General features: G+C 41.1%; 1 protein-coding gene across 1 annotated transcript in view; it reads left to right on the plus strand.

Annotated features, from left to right (window-relative positions):
- The window catches only part of MBOAT1 (membrane bound O-acyltransferase domain containing 1), a 58,770-nt gene extending 36,254 nt beyond the window's left edge, over positions 1 to 22,516 (plus strand). Inside the window, exons 6-13 of the mRNA XM_042870278.1 lie at positions 2,529 to 2,583; positions 5,235 to 5,418; positions 6,527 to 6,719; positions 11,790 to 11,893; positions 14,797 to 14,861; positions 17,399 to 17,531; positions 18,701 to 18,852; positions 20,594 to 22,516. Of these exons, the coding sequence (XP_042726212.1) occupies positions 2,529 to 2,583; positions 5,235 to 5,418; positions 6,527 to 6,719; positions 11,790 to 11,893; positions 14,797 to 14,861; positions 17,399 to 17,531; positions 18,701 to 18,852; positions 20,594 to 20,726 (1,019 nt within the window). The 3' untranslated portion in view covers positions 20,727 to 22,516. The remainder of the gene's footprint in view (positions 1 to 2,528; positions 2,584 to 5,234; positions 5,419 to 6,526; positions 6,720 to 11,789; positions 11,894 to 14,796; positions 14,862 to 17,398; positions 17,532 to 18,700; positions 18,853 to 20,593) is intronic.
- The last annotated feature ends 1,127 nt before the right edge of the window (positions 22,517 to 23,643 follow it).

Raw genomic sequence — 23,643 nt, forward strand, 5'->3', positions numbered from 1 at the left:
TGATTCTATGATTCTATGATTCTATGATTCTATGATTCTATGATTCTGTGATTCTATGAATGGAGCCCCAGGTAGCCTGATCTAGTGGTTGGCAACCCTGCTCATGGCAGGAGGATTTGAATTAGGTAATCTTTAAGATCTCCAATCTAAGCCATTCTGTGACGTATTTAATGAGTTGTGGGAGGTGGAATTCAATTGATTTTTCTGTGGGAAAAGCAGAGTTGCAGGTAAAATAGTGTTGTTTTCATTCTCACTCTGTGCTGTGATAGCAAAGACTAGAATACAATACTATTATTGCTTACATCTGTTGATGTTGCACTATGAACTTCCAATGGCTCGAGGCCCACTGTATTATAAGCTATGGTTGCCTAAGCTCTAGAACTTTTAGGTGGTGGCCACTACAGACTGCAGGATCCGGCGTTTGCAAGCCAAATTTATGTTGAATGGGTCTGTCTGTAGTTCTGTGATTTCACCCTGATAGGCAACTGAAATCCACCACACTGCTCCCTCACTCCCCGTTCTCAGAGGAAGAGAGGGAGAAAATGCAATGAGGAAGGGCTCCAGTTTGAAATAAGGATGAGGAGATCACTCATTGGGTACCATCGCAAGCAGGACAGAATAGGAGACTAATTTTTTGCTTATTACTAACAGATTAGGGCAGTAAAACTAAAAGCAAACTAAAAACATTTTCCTTCCATTCACTTTCTTGTATTTCCTGTCCCCAAGCAGTGCAGGGGAACAGGGAACGGGGGCTGCGGTCAGTTCATAATGCTTCTTATCTTGCTACTCCTTCATGGCTGCTCTCTGCCCCTGCTCCATGTGAGGTCCCTCCCACAGGATGCTATCCTTCTCAAACTGCTTCTTCACGGGCTGCTCACAGACTGCAGCTCTCCAAGCGCTGCTCCAACATGGCTCTGTACCACAGGGCCAACCCTTCAGGAGTGCACTGCTGCAGCACAGGTCCCCACAGGTGGCAGCTCTCCCAGTCCTCCTTTTTTCCACCACAAGCTCCTCTCTGTAGGTTGCAGCCCTGGTCCTAAGTCTGATCTTGCAGCTGACTATGGAGCAGCTGAAGCTGGCTTTGATCTGACATGGGTAGCGCTGGGCTCTTCTCAAGGGGCCAACCTCACAGCCCCCAAAACTTTGCTGTGTAAAGCTAATACAATCTATTACTTCCAGATGGTTATAGCAAGCACAGCTTGAAGGTCTGCATGGGCTAATTGACCTTGTTGTTAACTTTCATGTTGCTGGGGCTTCTCTTCCCCTGTAATTTAAGCCAGTCAGCTCAGGTATCGCCGCATACCATAGTGATGTGCAGCCTGTATCTACTAGAACCCTAAAGGTAAATTAAAATGGAGAAGGAAAGAGATAGCAGAAAGGGATGGGAGCATCTTAAAGCAAAATTCCTACAGATTAATGATAATAGAAAAGGCTTAGTTTCCAGTTCAGACAAATCCAAATTTGTAAAAAATTGAGGTGGCTGCCCTTAAATGGAAGTGGACAAAATAACCAGCTCCTGAAGTAGCTAAGCACTTAATTGTTTCCCTGGAGTTTGCCACCCTTTCAGTATTGAGGAAATGAATTAGCAAAGAGAGAAGGGATCTGAGCATCTTATCAGCAGTCTTTTTAGGTAATTGGTCTTATATGTGCACATCAATAATTATGGCCAGTACACTGAGGACTGTAATGGTAAGTGATACAAAGCCCCTGATCTAGTGACGATGTATGTGTGTATGCTCAGTATCAAGTGCTGTGACTCATCCCATGGTGAGTTCTGCTGCAGCTGGCAGGATTTCTCACAGTAAGCACAGCTAAGGCTGCAGAGTGAAGGTTATTAAGATACTTGCTGCTGTAAGCAACATCTGTTTACATGCTGGCCATTATACAAGATTTTCCTATAGGTTTCTTGGGACAGTGAGTCTGTTCTCTGCCTCTGGCCCCAAAGGTCTAATGAATCCAATAGTAGTTCACTCTTCCAGTCTGGACCTTATACAATTCCAGGTTATTAACAATCTGTGAGTTTCAGCTTGCTCCAGCAGCAGGCAGCCAGGCTGCTAGTTCACACTAGTTCATGAAGCTTCTGTTTCTTGAGAGCCCTTTTCTCTTCCACTGCCTGATCCTCCTGCTGTGAAATGCTCCATTTCTCACCAAGGAGACAGCAGGAGGCTGGAGCCTAAATGAGCAGGCAGCTTCTGGGAACAGAGGTTTTTCCTGCACAGGACTGTTAGCAGAGGCTGCTGGAGGTTGTTGCCAGTTGGTGGCATTGCGAGTTGCATTGTGTGTGTGGAAATACTATGATTGCAATCCTGGAAGCAAATCTAGGGTGAAAAAGGGGGCATGAGATAAGGAACAGGATAAAGGAAATATGAATATACTTGACCTAAAAGTTGGGAATTGAGCTATACTAAAACTGCTTGTGACAAAGAAATCTTGAAGCCTCTGGCTTTAGGAACTTCCTGTCTATGAGATACAAACATAAGGCTTTGGAGATGGCTTTCAAAAAGATCTAATGTGACTTTTCTTTCTAGGAATAGGGAGACAAGCTGAGGAACTTACCGCTGAGCAAAATCGACTTGCTGTGAAGTAAGAACTCAACTCCTGCTTTGATGTGTGTTTAATTTCATCTGAAGAAATTTAGGATTTGGGTTTTTTCTTTTTTCTTTTCAGTGCCAATAGTAATTGGTGGTCCAGCCATGAAAATGTCACCTGCTTCTTCCTAGTCCATAGAAGGATCAAAGAACTTCCTGCTTTTTCTATTTGCTTGAGCAATTGTGTTTTTGTAATAGTGCTGTTGCTATCCTCCTAATGTGAACATAGCTTCTCTGCTGTATTCCTCGTTTCTCCAGCCTAGAACTCAAACCTTTATCACCCTGCGCTTGTCTCTAAAGCACTTGTGTGTTTGGCATCATCTCACTGACTTAAATGTATCCTCCACTACAACAGAAGTGGCTTTTGTTGATTCAAGCCCATAACATTCAAGCTAAGGTTGTATTGTGTAGACTTTTTGCCTGTTTTCCTCGTTTTATCTCCGATACACTATTTTTCAACAACAGAATACTCCTCCTCTGTTGGCAAACTACGTACCAAAAATCCATTTTGACTTAACTCTGACACTCTTAAGTACTGCTTTTCTTCACTATAATTCTCAAACACTGAAATTTTGTTTTTTTCCTGTCTCCTTCCATAATGCTAATGCTCCTACTCCTTCAGGTTATGAGACTTGTCTTCTCATTGTTCACAGGGAGCCAGCATGTTGATCATGTGCTCAAACAGCTTTTTTTTCTTTCTTGTCCCTTAACACAGATGCAGGATACAGGTGAATATTTTTTGAGTGGAAATTAGCATCACTATATGCTACTACTTTTCACCTTGAAGTGTATGTTGAGGGAAAGGAAATTATTTCTATGACAAAAAATAGAGCTCTCAAAAAATCTGCCTATGAATTTGTGAAACTAAGAGTGTACTTTCTTGAGAAGCAAATGTCTTGTAGGGAGGTTTATATAACTTTTGCTGTGGCCCATAGCTTTTTGCCTATTTTTAAAGCTCACAGCATATTGTTCAGCTGCACTGAGTCCTTGTGACCATATGATTAATTCCAGTCAAATCCTCACCAAACAGGCTTTTTTTTTTCCTTGTACAGTAGAGGAGCTCGTAATGTAGGAGAGGATGTCAATAACTCAAGTGTCAGTGGCAGAGAAACCATAATTGAGGAGTTTTAAATCCCCTTTGGTAATACAGCCTTTTGTCTTCCCTCTGTTTTTGGTCTGTTCGTGTTTCTCACTCATCCTCTGTACATTCCTTTACGCATTGCTCATGTCTCCCCACCCACCTCCGTGCTCAACCTAAGCTGAAACTAATGACTTTATTTTTAATCTTATCTTTACTCTCAGAAACCCGAATCACCGCTCTTATTTTGCAGAACAGGAAAGATGAGCCTTACCCCAGATAGTTCTCTGCATCTTTCTGTGAAATTATTTCAGCAGGGAATGTATCATTCAGACACTAGCATCTACAATAACCCGCAGAATGAATGCAGAAAATCCTGGCTAAGCTAACTGTTTATTCAAACTAATTCCACTTCAGAATAAAAGCACGCAAGAGCAAATGCTTAACTGTTGCTTAGTTTTTCTGCTAGAAATTTATGTTTAAATCAGAAAGAATTTTAAGTAGGTTTTTGCTTATGCATGCTCATCCGTATCTTGGACAGGAGAGTCCTGAAACACTGTGCTCTGGATTCTCTTTTAATCTGGGAGCTATTAGCACATTAATGGAGAACGCTGTGTATCTCAGTACAGAATTAAAGGCTTCATGTTTCCTGCCACATAAAGGTAGCTCAGTACTTTAGAAACTACACTAGAGGCCTGCACATCTTTCTTTTCAATCCCACTGATCTGTTGCAGTGACAGTGAATCTTTTTCATTTTACGTCTAATGCTAAAACCTCCAAAGGAACTTGTGAGTTATGCCCTGCAAAATGGAAATAGCAAACAAGATGAACCTTCTCTGACTTCTTTCTTCAGATGTCTTTTGATTTAAATGTTTTCACTCTACTTCCTTTTCCTGTTCGTGTTGCAATACAAGCAATTACTTCCTTTATTTGCACAGAAGGACAGAGAGCCTCTTCGTTCTGTTCCTGTATGTCTCACATCATGCTTCCCGTTTTTTTGGAGGGTCAAACTGTGCAGGCAGCTGCTTTCAGAAGGGTGGTGGAGAGCTCCTGTCTGTTGTGTCTTAAAAGCTCCCTGCCCTACAGTTTGCATAACAGCACAAAGTGTTGCATTGCACAGCTTGGTGGGATGGCATTACTTAGCTGGTGGTCTTCTAGCCCTTACTGACCCATGACTTCCTGGGCACATGTCCAAAACAGCGCCAGCTTCCCACTGTTCTTGCTGCTGGTCTGATCATAGCATACAAGTCAGTGTGTTGGAGTGAATGCTTAAGCTAAAGGTTTCTCATAATAAAACTGCAGCTTTTCAGATTGGTAGCATTTGTTCACCGGGGGGTTTGTGCACTTCCACATTACTCATTATCCTTGTTCTGACTGCCATCTGCCAAACAGCATTAGGATATAAGAAAAGCTGTGCTTCATCTTTAAAAAAAAAAAAAAAAAGTTTTTATTTTAAAAGATAGTTTTCAGCTATGGGAGTGTGATAGAGTACAACTCAAAATGTTCATTTAAACATTTGCTATGTTTTAATCTTTTTTTCTTTTGTTGTGCGTGGATGATTTTTACAGGACAAGACCTTCTTTACTGGAGTATTTAAGCTATCTCCTCAATTTTATGAGCATCATAGCTGGGCCTTGCAGCAATTACAAGGATTATATAGCTTTCATTGAAGGGAGGCACGTGCACATGAAACTATTAGAAGTGAACTGGAAGCAGAAGGGTTATGACAGACTTCCTGATCCTTCTCCAACTGTAAGTTTTAAAATGACAAAGATTAATTGCAAGGGAGAAGAGAGGATTCTCATAATTAAAAACAAAGAGGAAAAAAACATTTTTGAGTTAACTTTCCAGTAAATGTTACAGTGTGTTTTTGTTTTTCTTTTCTCCTGTAAAGTGGCTGATGTTTTCATCGTGAGGTCAGGGGTGAAGGGGCTGTATCTTCCTCTGAAATGCTTTGCAAGACTTCAATAATGTTACTTCAGATTTGCACTAGTCTTACTGATATCAGAATAAGGCCCTCACTGCGTTACCTTCAAGTTTGCAGAAAATATTAAAATTTGCATTGTAATCATTTTATAATAAATACACATTAACTTACTAATGCACAGTAGGAAATTTTCGTATTTTCCAAAGTGCATTACTTTTACTCAGTTTTTACATGGCACCCAAGTGCCTCATTTCCCTTTTTTATTGTGCCCATATCAGGCAGTGTTTGCTCTTGACGCCTAAATGAAGTTGAGCTTCTAACTACTGAAATGATGCAATTATTTTAGTATATAGAAAGCTAAAGAGTAGTAATAGAGAGCAGTATGGTGTAGCAGATACCCTGTGTCATGGAAGAGTATGCTGCTGTGTGAGATGTATGCTTTTGTGACAAGTGATTTTAGCAAGACATCTGGATGGCAGCTGGACAGAAAGGCCTGCCATTGTACTGAATGCTAATGCTTTTGGCTGCTAGGAGGAATCCAGCCTTTCGTTCCAAAACATGACAGTGCATATAGTAAAGCTTTTTCCTTTTTCCTTTGGTTTCTTTTATTGTTAGTTTCTTTTCTCATTTTAGAACCTCCACTGACTGATGCCTCTGATGAAGTTCACAGCCAATTTTCACTTCTATTTCTTGTCTGTACCTGTCTCTAGTTAGTTCAGTAAACCCTGTTAGACATAAGCTTGGACTGTGGCTTTCTTTAGTCACGTCTTCTAAATTAATTATTGTCAATGTTGTCACTGTTAATCTTGTTGGTTCTCGAATAATGTTATTTTTATATGTCATGAGCACTGCCTTCATTTGTCATGAGCTCTGCTTTTTTCTTCCCTCAAGAAAATGCTTCTAATTAACATTTCACTGTTGTTTATTTTTTAGGGAGCAGTGATGTACAAGTTGTGTATCACACTGATATCTCTTGTTTTATTCTTGACACTTACCAAGAACTTTCCTATGGCATATATTATTGATGATGAATTTCTTGATAAAACACCCTTCTTAACAAGACTTGGTTACCTATATGTTGTGACACAGTCTGCAAAACCAAAGTATTACTTTGCATGGACGTTAGGTAAGTCTGGCTATATCACTTGTTTTTATAACAAATCATTTCATAAGTGGGAACGAGGGTGAAAAGGTCTGATACGGTGAGAAAGCAATGAAATGAAATAGCCTGTAGACCTGTAGTTCACACAGGAGATGTACACATGTTCCTGTTGGCAATGTTTCCCACTAAAGCGAGCAGATATGCATAAAATCTCTTCCAGTTTGTCCAAAATCCTCTGCCTCTGGAAACTATTCTGTTTTTCAGCTTCTCACCAGTAAAGCCAATGTAACAATTTCCTCTTAAACTTTTGTAATTACACTAAAATAATTTTTACACATATTCTTAGGAAAAAAAAAAAAAGATTGCCTCTTCTAAACCTCGATTTTGGCGCTTATGTCAGTGGGGTCAGGAGGTTAAAATTAGTCACACTCAGGCTTACAAATATGTGAACAGACCTCTGTTTTGTTATGGGACTTCTGCATGCGCATCTGTATTAGAAAGCTGTGGTTCTTGGGGGAAACTGCAGTTAGGCTTTGCCTCCAAGGCACTGTGTGGTGCTAACCTTCAGCAATTGAGAAAGGAACAAAGAATCATGGGGCAGGTGGAGAATGATGAAGGCCACGGGAAGGACCCAAGAGCTTCTGCAAGGAAAATGAAAAGAGAAAGAAGAGAGTTCATTATTGAGAGAAGCAAATTGCTTTGGCTTCAGTATTAGAATCCAGCTTGCTCGGTGCTCAAAATAATCTCTTTCTGTTTTATCTTCTTCCTTTTAAGTCACCTTTCCTGTCTGTGTGTGAAAACTCGAATCCTTCTTGTCTAGGCTGAATATTGTGAGACTGAATTTTTTGCTGATATTTCAAGACTTTGTGTGTAGGTAGATTCTGCAGAGACACACAAGGTTGAATCTGAGAATATCATTGAGATAGCATGGAAAGAAACAGGGAAATTCACTGTGATACTGAAAATAAAATTGACAGATCCAGAAAAAAACAGCGAGGATTAGCATCTCTGGGGCAGGAAATGCTATGAGATAAAGAATTGTTTGCCAAGTAACTTTTTTAGAGATACTCAGTATTAAATTGTCACCTAGAAGTTTTCCAACATGGTAGTTAACTATCAGGTCATTATCAAAGAGATCAACTGAGTTAGGACATGGGTGAGCTTTAGAGGCTGCAGAAATATCTTGCAGTGGAGGGAAAAGCATGCATTGCATTCTGATGGGTGAGGTCTCTGTTATTCACATTACAAATTCAGGCAACAAAATAGCAGACATTTTATCCTTTCGCTGTTTAGCTTTCCGTGGCATGGCATGAGGCATTCTAAAAGTGCTTGCTGAAACTGCTGATATGCACTTCCTACTTTTAGAAGGGGACAGTTGTACTATTGTGTGATAACTGCAGTGATGAATTCCTCCAGATTGATGAAAAGTCAGATGCAAGATAAAAAATTCAGTTTCTCCCTGCACTAGCAATAATCATGTGAATGTAGCTACAAACTTGACTCAGAGCCGTTGCTGAAAGCAATTTGGAATTGAATGCCTACCTCCAAGGGTTTGTGTGGAGCAAAACCGATATACTAGAGCTGTTGAAATCAGCAGGGAAACCTCTGTTGAACTTCATGGAGATTGCGTTTTCACAAGTAACTGGAAGGCTGGACAGCTAAGATACTTCTTTGCTCAAACCATGCTTTTCTATAGGATGTTAGCATGTGAAGCAAGAGTCTTGGATATCTGTAGTGTGGCTGTGCCCCTGGATTTCTGATCTCTTGCATTTGACAAAAAAGCATTAAGTGTCCCTACTATCCATTGGGCGAGGAGGAACAAACCTCCTCTGGCAGTGACAGCCTATTAGCAGGTGGAATCCTATAAGTCTTTTCACTGGTCTCATAGCAAGGCACTGGCAGGCCATACAGTAAATATAATTTCAAACAAGCTTGTTTTGTGTTTGTTTTTTTAAACAGGGAGAGATATAAAAGTTGGAAGACCTTTCTTTCCAACAATAAAATCTAGCTTGTTTAGTAAATTGGAAAGTAAATGGAAAGTGTCCGGTTAGACAATGTTGCTTATTTATTTTTCTATTTACTTATTTGTTTCCATTGTTGTTTTTAATTAAGTTCTCTCCCTGCTTTTTCACTTTGGAGTTTCTCCAAGAAGTTGTGCCTGTGTTCCTGGCACTTACATGGCAAAATCAGTTTTCACTCTCCAGAAATAAACACTGACCTTTTTAAAGCTTGACTTATTGCAAGCTTATATTTTGTAATTGATCTAAAAGGAAAAGCCTTATCTGTATTTTTGCTTATTTTTGCTTACTGTATTTTTCTTCCTATATCTTCAGTGGTGGCCGCATCTACAGGATAATGAAAACCTCCTATTTTTTTGTTGCATTGATAATAGGTTTCTGGTAGGGGTATGTTACAAGCAGGATTTGAGCTCCAGTGATCAAGTGGCTCCCAGGCAAGGGCAAATAGTTACCCGGTGCCTTGGGAAACTACAAGAACTTCAGCCTGTGGAGCTGAGCTGTGCTTAACTGCAACAGCAAGAAGTGCAATAAATGAAAGCCCTACTGTTACCCAAGCTTTTATTTAGACTACTAGTTGTTAATTCTGTGATTTAAGTTACTCAATATTTCATTTGTAGAGATGGTTAGGTACTTTAATGAGACACTAAGCAATGAGTTTAGTAAAAGGCTGTGTTTGCCTAAGTGAGAATAAAATTCCTAATTAAAACAACCATGTTGTAACTCAGAGAAATGGTGAACATGTCTGGCAGACAGTTCAGTTTTTCTGAGTTCTGGGAAGTGCTGGGACTTCCAGACATTTTTTTAGGGAAAATATAAACTCATGGTGCAAGTGGAACTAAACCTAGGGGGGGATGTGTAAAACAGCAAGGAATTCTACAGGTGCCTCTAGCTTAAAGAGGGTAAATTTAGGTTAAATGTAAGGAAAAAATCTTTTATAGTGAAGCTGGTGAGGCACTGGAACAGATTACATAGTGTTGTGGTTGATACCCTGTCCCTGGAGACTTTCAAGGTGAGGATGGATAAGGCACTGGGCAACCTGGTCTAGTTGTGGTGTCCCTGTTCACTGCAGGGGATTTGGACTAGATGACTTTCAGAGGTCCTTTCCAACTCTAAGAATTCTATAATTCTGTGATTCTACCTTGGTCAGAAGAGACAGTCAAAGGAGAGCGTACCCCCTCTGACATATAAGAAGGGAAGACTGGCTTCAACAGAAATGGAAGAGACTGAGGTACTTCACAAGCGCTTTGCTTCAGTCTTCACTGGGATTCAAGCTTCCCACACCTCTCATGTTCCTGAACCTCTATGTGGAGATCATGGGAGCAAAATCTCTCCCACTGTAAGAGGAGAGCAAGTCACCCCCTCATGAGGCTGAAGGGGCCTGTGGGGCCAGATGACATTCTTCCTAGAATCCTGAAGGGACTGGCTGATGGAGTAGCCAAGCCATTCTCCATCATATTTGAAAATTTTTGTCTGTCAAGTGAACTCCCTAGTGACTGGAAAAAGGGAAACATCACTCCCATTTTTTAGAAAGTGGGAAAGGAAACCCAGGAAACTACAGGTTGATGAAACCTCTCTTCTGTGCCTGGGAAAATCATGTAACAGGTCCTCCTGGAAGCTGTGTTAAGCCACATGCAAGATGAAGAGGTGACACGAGACAGCCAGCACAGCTTCACCAAGGGTAGATGGTGCCTGACCAATCTGGTGGCCTTCTGCGATAAAGTGACAGCATTGGTGGACAAAGGAATGGCAACTGATGTTGTCTGCCTGGAGTTGTGCAAGGTCTCTGATGTGGTCCCACACCACATCTTTATCTCTTAATAGGAGAAATACAGATTTGAGGGCTCGGCTATTCAAGGAAAAAGTATTTGTTTGGATGGTTGCAGCCAGAGGGCTGTTGTCAATGGCTCGATATTTGGAATTGTTTAGCTTGGAGAAGAAAACGCTCTGGGGAGACTTCGTAGTGGCCTTCCAGTACTTAAAGAAAGCTTATAAACAGGAGGGAAAACAACTTTTTACATGGGTAAATAGTGATAGGACAAGGAAGAAGAAATCATAGAATCAGTAAGGTTGGAAAAGACCTCCAAGATCATCTAGTCCATTCATTCACCTATCAACAGTATTTTCCCACTAAACCATGTCTTGCACATCTTGAACACCTCCAGGGACAGTGACTCAATCACCTCCCTGAGCAGCCCCTTCCAGTGCCTGACCACTCTTTCTGAGAAGAAATTTTTCCTGATATCCTACCTGAACCTCTCCTGTTGCTACTTGAGGGCATTTCCTCTAGTCCTTTCGCTACTTACATGGGAGAAGAGGTCAACTCCCAGCTCACCACAACAACCTCCTTTCAGGCAGCTGTAGGGCAATAAGGTCTCCCTTGAGTCTTCTCCAGACTAAATTCCAGTTCTGTCAGTCACTCCTTAGAAGACTTGTGTTCCAGACCCCTCACCAGCTTCGTTGCCCTTCTCTGGACACGCTCTAGAGCCTCAATGTTATTTTTGGAATGAGAGGCTCCAAACTGAGCAGTACTGGAGGTGCAATCTCTCCAGTGTTGTATACAGAGTGATGCTCACCTCCCTGCTCCTGCTGGCAACAATATTACTGATACAAACCAGGATGCCATCAGCTTTCTTTGCCGCCTTGGCATGCTGCTGGCTAATGTTCAGCCAAGCTTTGACCAACATAATTCCTTCCACACAGTATTCCAACTGCTCTGCCCCAATCCTGTAGTGTTGCCTGCAGTTGTTGTGGCTGAAGTACAGGACCTGACACTTGGCCTTGCTGAACCTCATCCCGCTGGCCTCAGTCCAACTATCCAGCCTGTCCAGATCCTTGAGAAGAGCCTTCCTACCCGCAGGCAAATTGACAGTTCCTCCTGACTTAGTGTCATTTTCAAATTTACTGAGGGTGTACTCAATCCCCTTATCCAGGTCATCCCTCTGCCAAGACAAACTTGTTTTTGAAGGAGAAGATACAAAGTCCTACAAAGATGGCTCGAATGTTTAGTGCCATATGCAGCTGCAAGAAAACACTTCTCCAGCAGTCTGATTTGACCCGTTTTGCTTTTGTATTGCAGCAGATGCAGTCAACAATGCAGCTGGGTATGGATTCAGTGGAGTTGACGAAAGAGGTGCTTTCCGTTGGGACCTGTTGTCCAACTTAAATATCTGGAACATTGAGGTGAGTTAAAGGAGTAGCCACATAGGCATGTCGACAGATAAATAAGTGTGATAGTGGGGAGATTGTTTGCTGGAATGAAAGTAAATCCATGCCACCAGGCTGCCTATCTTTAATTTGGAGAGGTTTTGTATTTTATCTGTTGGGCAGATAAATAGCATCTGTTACACAGCCTTTGTAATGCTCTATATCCAGGTTGCAATTGTAAATAGTTTATAGAGGGCTAATAAATGATTAATCAGATGTTTAATAAATGAGCAGTCATTTACTGTAGATTGTGGCTGAGTTCAGTGGGTCAATAAATTGCTTGGAGCTATGATTCTTCACCATCTGCGGTGTATTCCATCCATCTACTTCAAGCAGAATTCTCCTTTCATAACCCAGTTGAGATGAGTGGTGGTAGTGAGAGGGAGGCTGTCATCAACAGAAAATGCACATACACATGGAAGAGCTGGGTTCCTGCCCATGGCTGGAGTGCCTCTTCTAAATAGGGACAAGCAGGGGTGGGAGCTGTAACAGATACAGGGAAACCTGTATGGAAACTGCCGAGGCTGTGCTGAGCTTAGATGGCAGCCGATCTGGAGCTCTATTCTGCAAACCATGTGCTTTCTCAAACATATATCACATGTTTTTCTTGTTACTGCAGCATGCTTTTAATGTCTATTAGTCTTTTGTAAAATATTTGTATTTTTCCTTTGATTAGGAAATGGCCAGCATCATTATTCATTTGCTCCAAAGAATATTCTCTGAATGCCAGGGGGATGTGAAAATGTTCACGTCTGAAACTGTTTTTTTCTAAAAGCTGCTTTTCTTTAGAAATGGGAGGAACTTCTCTCTGTAATTCTGTAGTTATGCTTTTAAAAGGAAAAGCAGATTAAAACAATTTGTTTGCTTTATGGCCGAGTGACCTGTGACTAAGCAAATGTGCTGTAATAGCTCTTCTCAAAAATGAAGCAGCTCTTGCGATTCTTAGTTGAAAAATGTTGAGAGATGCCAAAGCTGGAACTATCTTTGTACATTCTCTCTTTCTCAAAATCATTTATCTGTTTCTTTCTTTCTTCATTTATTTTTTTATTATTATTATTATTTTTACTGTAATCCTCTGTACACTTCTCTCACTGAGTGGTGCAGAGTACACATCCCAGAAATGCTTTATGCTCCTTAATGTTGACAGCACCCTAAGTATCGCTCTGTGATCTTGAATCAATATCTAATTTGGTTTAGGGGCAGGAGACAATTCCAAGCTGGATGGGTTAGGGCAATTCATGCTGAAAGGAGGACAGTGAAGTGCAGGCAGTGCTCTTCATTTAAGTTAACAAAGTAAACAGGAACTTTTCTCTACCTGCTGAACGATGGGCCCCGTAGAAGCTTTCTCCTTTACACAAATAATAGGGCTTGGAGTGGAGAAATTATCTCCAGGATTGTAAAGCAGAGGAGTCACGCTAGCCTCAGAAGCCCTGCCAGGTGTGATGATGTGCCTTTGCAAATTTCCCAGTTTTATTTGAGAGAGCATCTGAGTCAGCAGGAAAGAAAACATCCTCAGTTGGTTTGGTCATGTAGTGAGAAGAGAGGCTACAGACGGTGTCACTTCACGTAAGCATTTCTTCATACGCCAATGGCAGTTCTGGGAGTTATAGTTTAAGTGTGACTGTACAGTACATTTTAAGCAGGAATCACCAAGTTTTTGTGTAAAACTACATGAGGATTGGGAACTTACGTGGTAAATATGACTACAAACTGAGCTGATTTGTAGTAGTCAGTTGAAGACAAGCATGTAACAGGAGTTGTGAGGGCATTAAAATGTGACAAGTGCTTAAACGTGTTGTGGGGAATCTGAAGAAAACCTTGGCAGCATACATATTCTGGCAGCCAGTGATCCCTTTCTTTCTTGCTGGTGTGAGGGGAACTTAAAGGCAGACAAAAGACAGTGTCAGTATTAGTTGGATGAGAAATTACTCTTTTCTGGGCTTCTTTTGCTGCAGTTGTGCAATTAAAATGTGACAGTATTGCATTGGGAATTGCTAATCATTTTTAACTTTATCATCAGAGTGTGAAGAGCCGATCTTCAGGATTCTTGTGTGAAAGCACAAATATATCTGAATATTTCCCCTCAGAAACCTTTGTCTTTAGTCCTTCTTCTTAGTGTTCATTTGACTTCACCTGATAAGACAAAATGATGTGGTTTTACTGAGTCACTGGAGACTAGTTATTTATCCCTACTTGATGAGGAGACCCTGGGAGGTTGCTGTCGTAAAGCATGGAGCAAGGGGGAGCGGGGTCAGGGAACCACCAGAGATGGGATTGGCTAGGATTAGAGGAGCTGATGCTGGACAGGATCCAGCAGTTCCCTCAGATTAGGGGAACTGATGCTGCGAGGAGGTACAAATAGTTCCCCCAGGACCCTGGAGTCCACTCCAGTTTCTCAAGCTGGAGAGTAGATTGAAAGCTAGGTTCTAAATTTAGTCTTGTCATTACTCTGTCCACGTTTTTCCAATTTTCCTCCCTCTCCAAATAATAATGCATTTATTTTAGTTTTCATAACACTTTGTTTTAATGGCAGTCTAGGGAATTCCACACTGTGTAATGGGTAGCAAAATCTCTCTTCCAGAAATGAAGCTGCTTATAGGGAAAGCCAAACTTTAAAAAGGAGAAAGCTCTTCACATTTCACATCATTTGAAAAATAATCAAACATATTTAAATTTACAAAACAAAGCAAATGCCAAGTGTTAGCAGCAATCAGCCTAGTTCATTCCATCTCAAAATATGTTAGTGTAATGATGGACAATCCTCATGATAATCAGCCACTGAAAGGAATATTTTTCATGTCTATCATTTCTCTAATCTAAAATGCAAGTATTATTTTACAGGTTTCAATACTAACATTTCACGTGAACTTCTTTCTTAGACTGCAACAAGTTTTAAAATGTACATTGAAAACTGGAATATTCAGACAGCTGCCTGGCTAAAACGGTAAGTGTAGTGGAAGAGTAATTTGCTTGGGTTTACACATCCTGAAAAAAACTGGCAGTGAATCTCCATACGTGTATAGTCTTTTGTTCTTTCTTTGTTCCCTCTGCCTATAACAGTTAGTGGAATGTAGTGGTATTTGGTGCTATAAAAGAAAGCTGTGAGGTGACCTCATTGTGGCCTTTCAGAATCTAAACGGGAACTACAGGAAAGAAGGACACAGAGTCTGGAGCAGGGTTTGTGGTGATGGAGCAAGGGCAATCATAGAAGGGCCTGGGTTGAAAAGGACCACAGTGATTTTAACCACAGTTCACCACAGTTCCAATCCCCTGCTGTGTGCAGGTCACCAACCAGCAGCCCAGGCTGCCTAGAGCCACATCCAGCCTGGCCTTGAATGCCTCCAGGGATGGGGCATCCACAGCCTCCTTGGGCAACCTGTTCCAGTGTCTCACCACCCTCTGGGTGAAAAATTTCCTCCTAATATCTAACCTAATCCTTCCCTTAGTTTAAAACCATTCCCCCTTGTCCTGTCACTATCCACCCATGTGAACAGTCATTCCCCCTCCTGTTTATATGCTCCTTTCAAATATTGGAAGGTCATAATGAGGTTTCCCCAAAGCTTTCTCTTCTCCAAGCTGAACAATCCCAGTTCCTTCAACATTTCCTCACAGCAGAGCTGCTCCAGCCCTCTGATCATCTCAGTGCCCTCCTCTGGACCCACTCCAAAAGCTCCACATCCTTCCTGTGCTGGGGTCCCCAGGCCTGGATGCAGCACTGCAGATGGGGCCTCACAAGAGCAGAGCAGAGGGGGACGATCACCTCCTCTCCCTGTTGGCCATTCCTCCTTTAATGCAGCCCAGAACACAGTTGGCCTTCCAGGCTGCAAGCACACGCTGCTGGCTCATGGCCAGCTTCTCATCCACCAGGACCCTCAAGTCCCTCTCCAGAGGGCTGCTCTCAAGGGGTTCTTCTCCCAGTTTGTATAAATACCTGGGATTGCCCCTGCCCAAGTGCAGCACCTTGTACTTGGCCTTGCTGAACCTCATTAGGTTCTCAGAAGCTCAAGGAGGGTAGATTTAAGTTAGGAAATCAGATTAAGGTTATAAGAAAAAAATCTTTTACAGCAAGGGTGATGAGGCACTGGAACAGGTTATATAGTGTTGTGATTGATGCCCCATTCCTGGGCACTTTCAAGGCGAGGCTGAATAAGACCCTGGGCAACCTGGTCTAGCAGTGGTGTCCCTTTTCGTTGCAGGGGAGTTGGACCAGATGGCCTTCAGAGGTTCTTTCCAATTCTAAGGATTCTATGATTCTATAAAGTTTTATTCCTGCAAATGTAAAATGTCCACTCTTTATATATGAACAGCAAAGCCACAAATGAACAGTTCAGATCTTCCAAAGCAAAAAGGAAAAGCATTTTGCTGGCATCTTTTAGGCCGCTCTTTGCCTTCATTGTTCTTGCTATAGTAAATTATGTTTCCTATGCACGTTACTATCAGAATCAAGCTTCTTTGGGTCACTGGGATCCAGTTCAATTAGAACTTGGAGAGAAGGCCAGATCTTCAGATTGCAGTCCAACTTGGAGTTATCACAAGACGCTTGCTACTGAGCCTCTGTTTAGGATATGGAGAAGAAGTTTCTTATTTTAAACCCTGTCTGTTGCTCATGTAAATACTAGCATACGCCTAGATTTTGTAGCTAGATCTATCTCCTGTTGCTTATTACACTTTCTGGCATGGTTAAACCTCAGAGTACAGTCAGTTAATGTAGTGCCTGAAATGATGGTGCTACATCGTAGTTGTGATACGTTGTGATTGTCATTACTGTTTTTGTTGTTAAATGTTATTTTACTATCTGCTAAGTTAATTTTACTATCTACAATTTTTCATAATTCAAATATGTGGTAGGAAATGCATTATTTTGACTATTTTCTTTGAAACACAACATTTCATTTAAAACTCAGGTAAATACACAGATTTGCCAGTGTATTCTTGAACTGGTATCATTCACTTGCATCTTTGAAGTAAGCTTTTGGGCTGCTAAAGTTAGCAGGAATTCCCTGCTTTACAATAGCCAAAGATACTCCCTGTTGTTCCTAACTTCTCTCAGATGACAATGCCTAAAAATACTTTTGTTTGCCAGAGGAGGGTGGGCTGATGATGTCTGTTTGTCCTTCTACATGTTCTTGATTTACCATCAGAGTTTTGTTTTTTGTAGAGAAGTGTGTAATTCCAGTGTGGAGATGTAACGGTGAATGAGAAACCTTGCCCGCTCTCTTCCATTTTAATTACTTGATTGCTATGAGTGCTGGAAGTATTTTTACAGGTGCTTTTTGGATACTCATTGCATAAAAGCTTGCTAGCTCTTTCTTGCTAACCTTCCAAATAAATGAAGAGAGAATGGCTCATGTCCTGGTCTGTAACTGAGACAAGATGAGACGTCTAAGAAAACAGTGAGATGTTAACAACTGGGAAGGATTTGAAGTGCAGTTTCCATTCTTCTGCTGGATTCAGCCACTTGTTTTGTTTTCTTCTTCACAGTGTTTGTTATGACAGAGCTCCTTGGTATCCTACGGCTTTAACATTTGTCCTGTCGGCCCTGTGGCATGGTATCTATCCTGGATATTATTTTACGTTTCTCACTGGAATCCTTATCACACTCGCAGCCAGAGCAGTATGTACCTTTTGTTGTTCTCTTCCAAGGCCCTCAGTAGATGCTCTCTAACTATCAACTGCAGGGACCACCCTGGCACATTCAAGCAGCTTGTCCCTGCTGTGAGCTCTCTGTCATGCCTTTGCAGGGGTCGATGTTCATTGCAACTTTGTTCTTTGTTAATGCTAATTACCAAGTGTCCCAGCAGTTAGTCAGCACTAATTTTGTCTGTGCTGCGATGCTGCCTCTGGCTGTCAGAGAAAGCATTGCATGAGTGTACAGTTAGAAGTTTGGTAGTGCTACTGGCTAGGTGAATGCAGGCAAAGTATTTTGGCGTTCAAGGTTAAGCTTGAGTCCATACTTCTGCTAGTTCATGTCCTGTGTGTGTGCTGACTTGCAATCAGCTCTAAGCGCAATCTTTCAGAAGACTCTGTGATGGGCTGAGCATTAGCCTAATTTGGACTGCTATCATGTTGATGCAGTAAGCTGGGCTCTATTTATGGACCTTATCTTGAGTAGAGTCACCAAAGGCCACACAGATTTTGTGAGCCACTGATAATGCATTTATCACTGGTGACCCATCAGGCTGAACCAGCCTCCTGGGAGGGGCTGGGAAGCACCACTATTGACTTGGAGTTTGACTATGGATAGATAATCAGGTCAGTTTGAAAGCTGCATTAAACTAGCAGTCAGTATTAGCCCCTATGGCTAGAGCACCTTGGTGAGCATGCTATCTTAACATGCGCTTTGCCCCTCATTTATGAGGATCCATTTCAAAGCTAAACCAAAATCTGTGGAGAGCTGAGTACGCTTGCCAGTATAAACACACACTTGTTCATTTGAAGTGACTGTTTCACAGTTGATAAGCAGTACTAAAACAAAAACGGGAGAGAGGAAAATCAAATCATAACAACTTCCCTCCCCAAAGGTATTGTCCAGGATACATAACATGAGAGCCTTCTCTGGTGAGTATAACAGAAGAAAATGGGACACTTTTTTTTTTTACCACAGATTGACTGCAGGATCTTAACATGCCAGTCAATGCAATTCTGCCTGCTTTTCTACTCTCAGTACTTTCCATGCTAACGTTCACTGCAGAGTGCAATGTGTTCTTATTGCAGTATGTTTCTGTGACTTTGCCTAAGAAATAATTTTTTGCTCTTTTCTGTTTATTTCTCCTGGACTTTCAGATAAGAAACAACTTCAGACATTACTTCCTCTCATCAGTGCCTCTCAAGATGACCTATGACGTTGCCACCTGGGTTGTCACGCAGCTCGCAGTGTGCTATACTGTTGCACCCTTTGTGATGCTGGCTGTTGAGCCCACAATTAAGTTTTACAAGTAAGTTCTCTCTTCCTGACTACAGCACTCCAGCCCAGCATGGGCAGGATATCTGATAACGTAAGAAGTTATTTCTGCACTCCTCTGACTTAAAAAGATATGAAGGGCAAGGCAGAGCTCTTCTTGCTTACTTCTCAGTCTTTCTGTGTTCTCACTTCATCTGATTTTTCACATACTCAGCTTCCTTTTTCAAAGCAATCAGATCTCAACCACCTTCAGCAGTGGCCAAGGCTGGAGAGGCTAAGAATAATGTGAGTTGGCAGTAGGAAGGGCTCGGTGAGATGAGAACAGGTTTCCAGCTGCCAACTGCGTGGAGCAGAAGAGGAGACTGATAAGGAGGGTGCATGACAGAGCATTACTTCTTTAAAAAATGAGACTAGATTGTATAGCTTTACTTCTCTTTGATTCTACAGTGAAATGTCAGAATAACAGTTCTTGTTAAGAAGAAAGGATTCATTCCTCTAGCATAAAAACAAAACTGATAGTCAAGATAGCAGCTGTCAGTAAGTCTGTTTGAAAGGTTTTAGATTTTGACCTTTTCTATTCCTTTTTCATAAAACAATTGACTTCAACAAATATAATAGAATATAAAAGTGACTCAAAATCTTTGCTAGTTTTTCTACAACACTTTTCCATGCACCATATTAATGTCTACGTTTTCTTCTTTCAGGACATTTATAAATTCTCCATATGCATAAAGTTTGTTCCCTTTGTGCTACAAAAAGTCATTCCACGTAGTGAATATTAATGTGAAATTACATTGCTAGCCTTAAAACAACAGAAACAAATATATGTAACTAATTTAGTACTATTATGCCAGTATCCAAAAAAAGGTACTGGATACCCAGGTTTTGAATGAAGGAAATTATTTTCCGCCTTTGTCCCCAGCTGGATCATCACTTTAGTATTTTTTTGCCCCAGTGAATTTTAAAGTAATTAACACTTAAATGCAGAATCAAGGAAATTTTTGGCCGTTGGACTAGGACATGAATTTTGGGGGCTTTGATACCCAACAGTGGTAGTAGGCACCTTGTGAGGATAGTGATAACTACAGCAAAAAGCATGAGACCATACAAAGATGCATCTCCACTGTTAAGAGCTGGACCATACTGTTCTCCAAGCAGCCACAGCCTCGTGTGGTTAATCTAAGTAGTTTTGGTTTCTGTTCAGTCTTGTGCATATGAAGTTATTTGAAATAAAGATATTTGATATTTACTGAGATATCAAAGAAAGGTGTCTCTGAGTAGTTGCCTTCAAAAACAAGACCCTCCTATAGCTGCCAATATCTTACCTTCCTCAGGTAAAAACTGAATGTTTTGGTTTATTTCAGATCTCAGCTTTTGAAATAATTTTTTTTCTTTCCCATTCAGTCGATTATTTTATTTTTCACTTGTACAATCTGATGATCATGAAGGATTTATTTTCAGAACATAGCCCTGCGTGCTCTAATAGTGAAAGAGAGACAGAGTGAATCTAGGGTTGAATTATGCAGGCATTCTGAGCTCTCAGACTTGGGGTTCTGGAGTTAGCTGACTGATTCCTTGCCTCATTAACATCTATGGCAACACTTTCATTGATGCATAGGCTGAGACTCAGGGTTTTATTTTGGTGCTTACTAGGTCATGTTCATGAATTCTGCACTCATCCAGTAGCACTAAATTCTACATGGGCTTAATGAGGTCACTCAGTTTATGTTACTACCAACAAACATGTAATATTCTCTTTCTGTTTTTATTCCCAGGTCTATGTACTTTCACATGCACATTCTGAGCATCTTGGTTTTGCTTTTATTACCAATCAGACCTCAAACCCACTCTGTAAGAAGGCCTCAAAATCAGACCAACCAGAACTCTGTTAAGAGCAAAGACAAATGATATCTCCAAAGGAAATTGCCAACACTGGGAAACAATCTGTCATAATGGAAACAGAGAAGAAGACGGGAGTGACGGGTGTTGAAGTACAAGTGGCATTTATCTAGGTTATCTTAAAATCTTACTGGACAGGGCAGAAGAGAGCCTGAAAGACTGCTTTTCAAACGATTCCAGTTAACAGAGATTTACAGGCTATGTTTACAGGCTCACAGGGCATTTTGATTTTTTTAATAAGTATTTTTATGAAATGTTTTTATATATTTAAACTTTTTCACACAGGCATTTTTGCCCTTTTACAGAACTATACAAATTATTAATCAAGAATCTGGTGTTTAAATGGACAGGAAGCAGTAATCACAGAGTTAAATCTGCTGCCCGATAGTCTGGTGCTGGGAATGGCCGACTGGAGGGCTTCTTATATACTGGCTGAGTAAAGAGATGGCATGAGCAAAAAACTACAGAAAGGAGGAGCTCAGTGTGCTGGTGCTGCTTCTGCCTGCTTTCTGGGCAGGGCAAACCCCAGCGTGAGGGATGAAGCTTGAGCTCAGTGGCAAGGGTATTTCACATTCCTCCAAGTGGCACCTGCTAGCATGAGGGCATGACAAGTCCCTTGGGAATAGGTGTCTGCAAACACTGTCATCTGTCTAGACCAACGTCAAAAATCAAATCAAAAGAAAAGATGAGCAGAAGAAGGGGTACACACCCTGTACAGTTGGGCTTCTCTAATGATACAGCTGGTAATCATTGCTACGTCAACATTACTTTGCAGTTTTACAGTGATGCAGCACCTTCATTTCAGTACAAAAATAACTGAGAAGCAATGCAAGTTTTGAGTTCCGGAGCTCACGGTTATGAGTTAAATCTAAAAAGGGTTTATAATGGATCAGACTGTTCTACTCAAAAACCTCCTATCTTGTAGAGGGGTTACTTTCCAGCATGACTACACTAAAGCAAGATCTAAACAGTAATTTTCTTAGGAATCATAACTAATTCAGTACAAAATAAAGATTGTGATGGGTTATGAGTATCACAGGAGTCACAATAAGGGCCTTGTGCGATCTCAGAGAGTGACTGAGCCTTTCAGTGCTTGTGAAGTCCCTCTCTTACAGAGACATGAGGTTTGATTTATAAAGGTTTGTTGTGCTTTGGGATAACTTGCTGCAAAGACCTTTTATTGTTTTTGTTTGTTTTTATCCTCTTACCCAGGAAAAACAGACTGACAGAACACATCAAAACAAGCATAAACTAACAAAGAAAGAAGCAAACAAAACTTCTCCAGGAATATTTTTCTCAGGATTTTGTAGCAGCAATTCCCTTGTTAAAGTATTGGTACTTTTTGATCATGTAACCTGCATGATTGAGAGAAGAATCTGCTGTTTACTGATATTCATGCAAATGAAAATTTTACAGAGTTCTAATGTTTTGGGAGGAAACAAATCAATGAAACCAGAACAAGGTTTAAAAGTGTTTGATTTTCTTTTCTCTGGTGGGAAGATTTTGTCCTGTGATCACCTCATGATTTAGATATTTTATTCGCTAATTTATTTGGAAGGCGAGATGGCATTAAAAGATTGTTCTGAATAAACAAAGTGCTTTGTGTCACTGCCTGCCATTATCAACGGAAGTCAAATGTGAAAATGGGTGAATGAGTCTGCACCTTTTGAACTCTGCATGTCTGCTGGATTGAATGGGCAGATGTGTTTTAGGTTGAAACAGCGACCAGAAACTCCCCATGTATTTCTGTGGAAGCTGAACCTGCCCCTAACTTGGCTGGTCCTCATTTGTCCTTGTAGTACCTCTCTGATGGGTATTGTAAGAGAGGCCAGGCCTTGTCAGTGGGGCACCTTCTGCAGTGTTTCATGGGAGTGGAAGTGTCTTAACTCTAATGCCATCCACTTCTGCTGTAGGTTTCAGCTTCTACAATGCTAGGGAGCAAACTCATATCCTTTCATCTCATTGTATTCTCAGTCTGCAGTTCTGCCTGAAAACAGTAGCTCTGGGCTTGAATAAACACCATTCATGGGAGTTTGTATTATTTTGTGAAATAAATTTGAAATGTTTTTTTTTTTCTTTCCCAGAACACTGCATTGTAAGGAAACTAGCAAATTGAATTAGTCTCAAAGCTGGGAAAAAAATAAAATAAAATCTGAAATCTTCACTTTGCTACTGTAGGCTGGGCAGCTTACATGTCAGCCTTGCAAAGCTAGTGCTGGGCCTAAATAGCTGTAAAATATTCCTTTGAAAAAAGGCATTCACTTTGGAACTGCCTTTCTAAATCAATTGCGCTGAGTCTCCCTGTCTTTGTTATTTTCTCAGGGGGGAGAAACTCCTGCTTTATAGAAAGACTGCAAACAGTCACCACTAGCTGGGGGACTGCTAGCAGGAACTGACACAAAGAGCCAAAGCAGAAATGCAGGTTACAAGTGTTAGAAACTCGAGGTCCTGGCCTGGCATTGCTCATCTGCGCTATTGGAGGGTGTGCTTCAGGAGCTGAAATACAAGACGTGTTATCAACACGATGCTCGTTTCTAATCACTCTCTGGGCTCCTGGTGCTGCAGAGACAAAAACAGTCCAGATGGTTTATGAGAGGGAAGTATGGAACCATCTGATGGAATTGAAAAGCATTGATTGTTTTAGTTTAACAATGTTTCTATTTTATACAAGAATATAAAAATTACACACAACCTCCACACTCTCTGGACTGAAGGCAAATTCCAGCTACTATTTTTCAGCGTATTTGGCAGCATTAAAACTGAACCACAAACTGAGGTCCATTTGGGAGAGAGGCTTGAATGAAGAGTGAAACTTCCTTTCAGCTTAGCTCTGGGTCTCATATTTGAAGAAGGAAAAACACAGCAATTTCCTTGGTGGGCTGGAAGCACAGACTGCTTTCCTTTACTATCCTGTGAGCCGTCCCCC

Source organism: Lagopus leucura, unplaced genomic scaffold (assembly GCF_019238085.1).
Source record: "Lagopus leucura isolate 7727_CA_CO unplaced genomic scaffold, USGS_WTPT01 Super-Scaffold_100002, whole genome shotgun sequence".
Classification (NCBI taxonomy): Eukaryota; Metazoa; Chordata; class Aves; order Galliformes; family Phasianidae; genus Lagopus; species Lagopus leucura.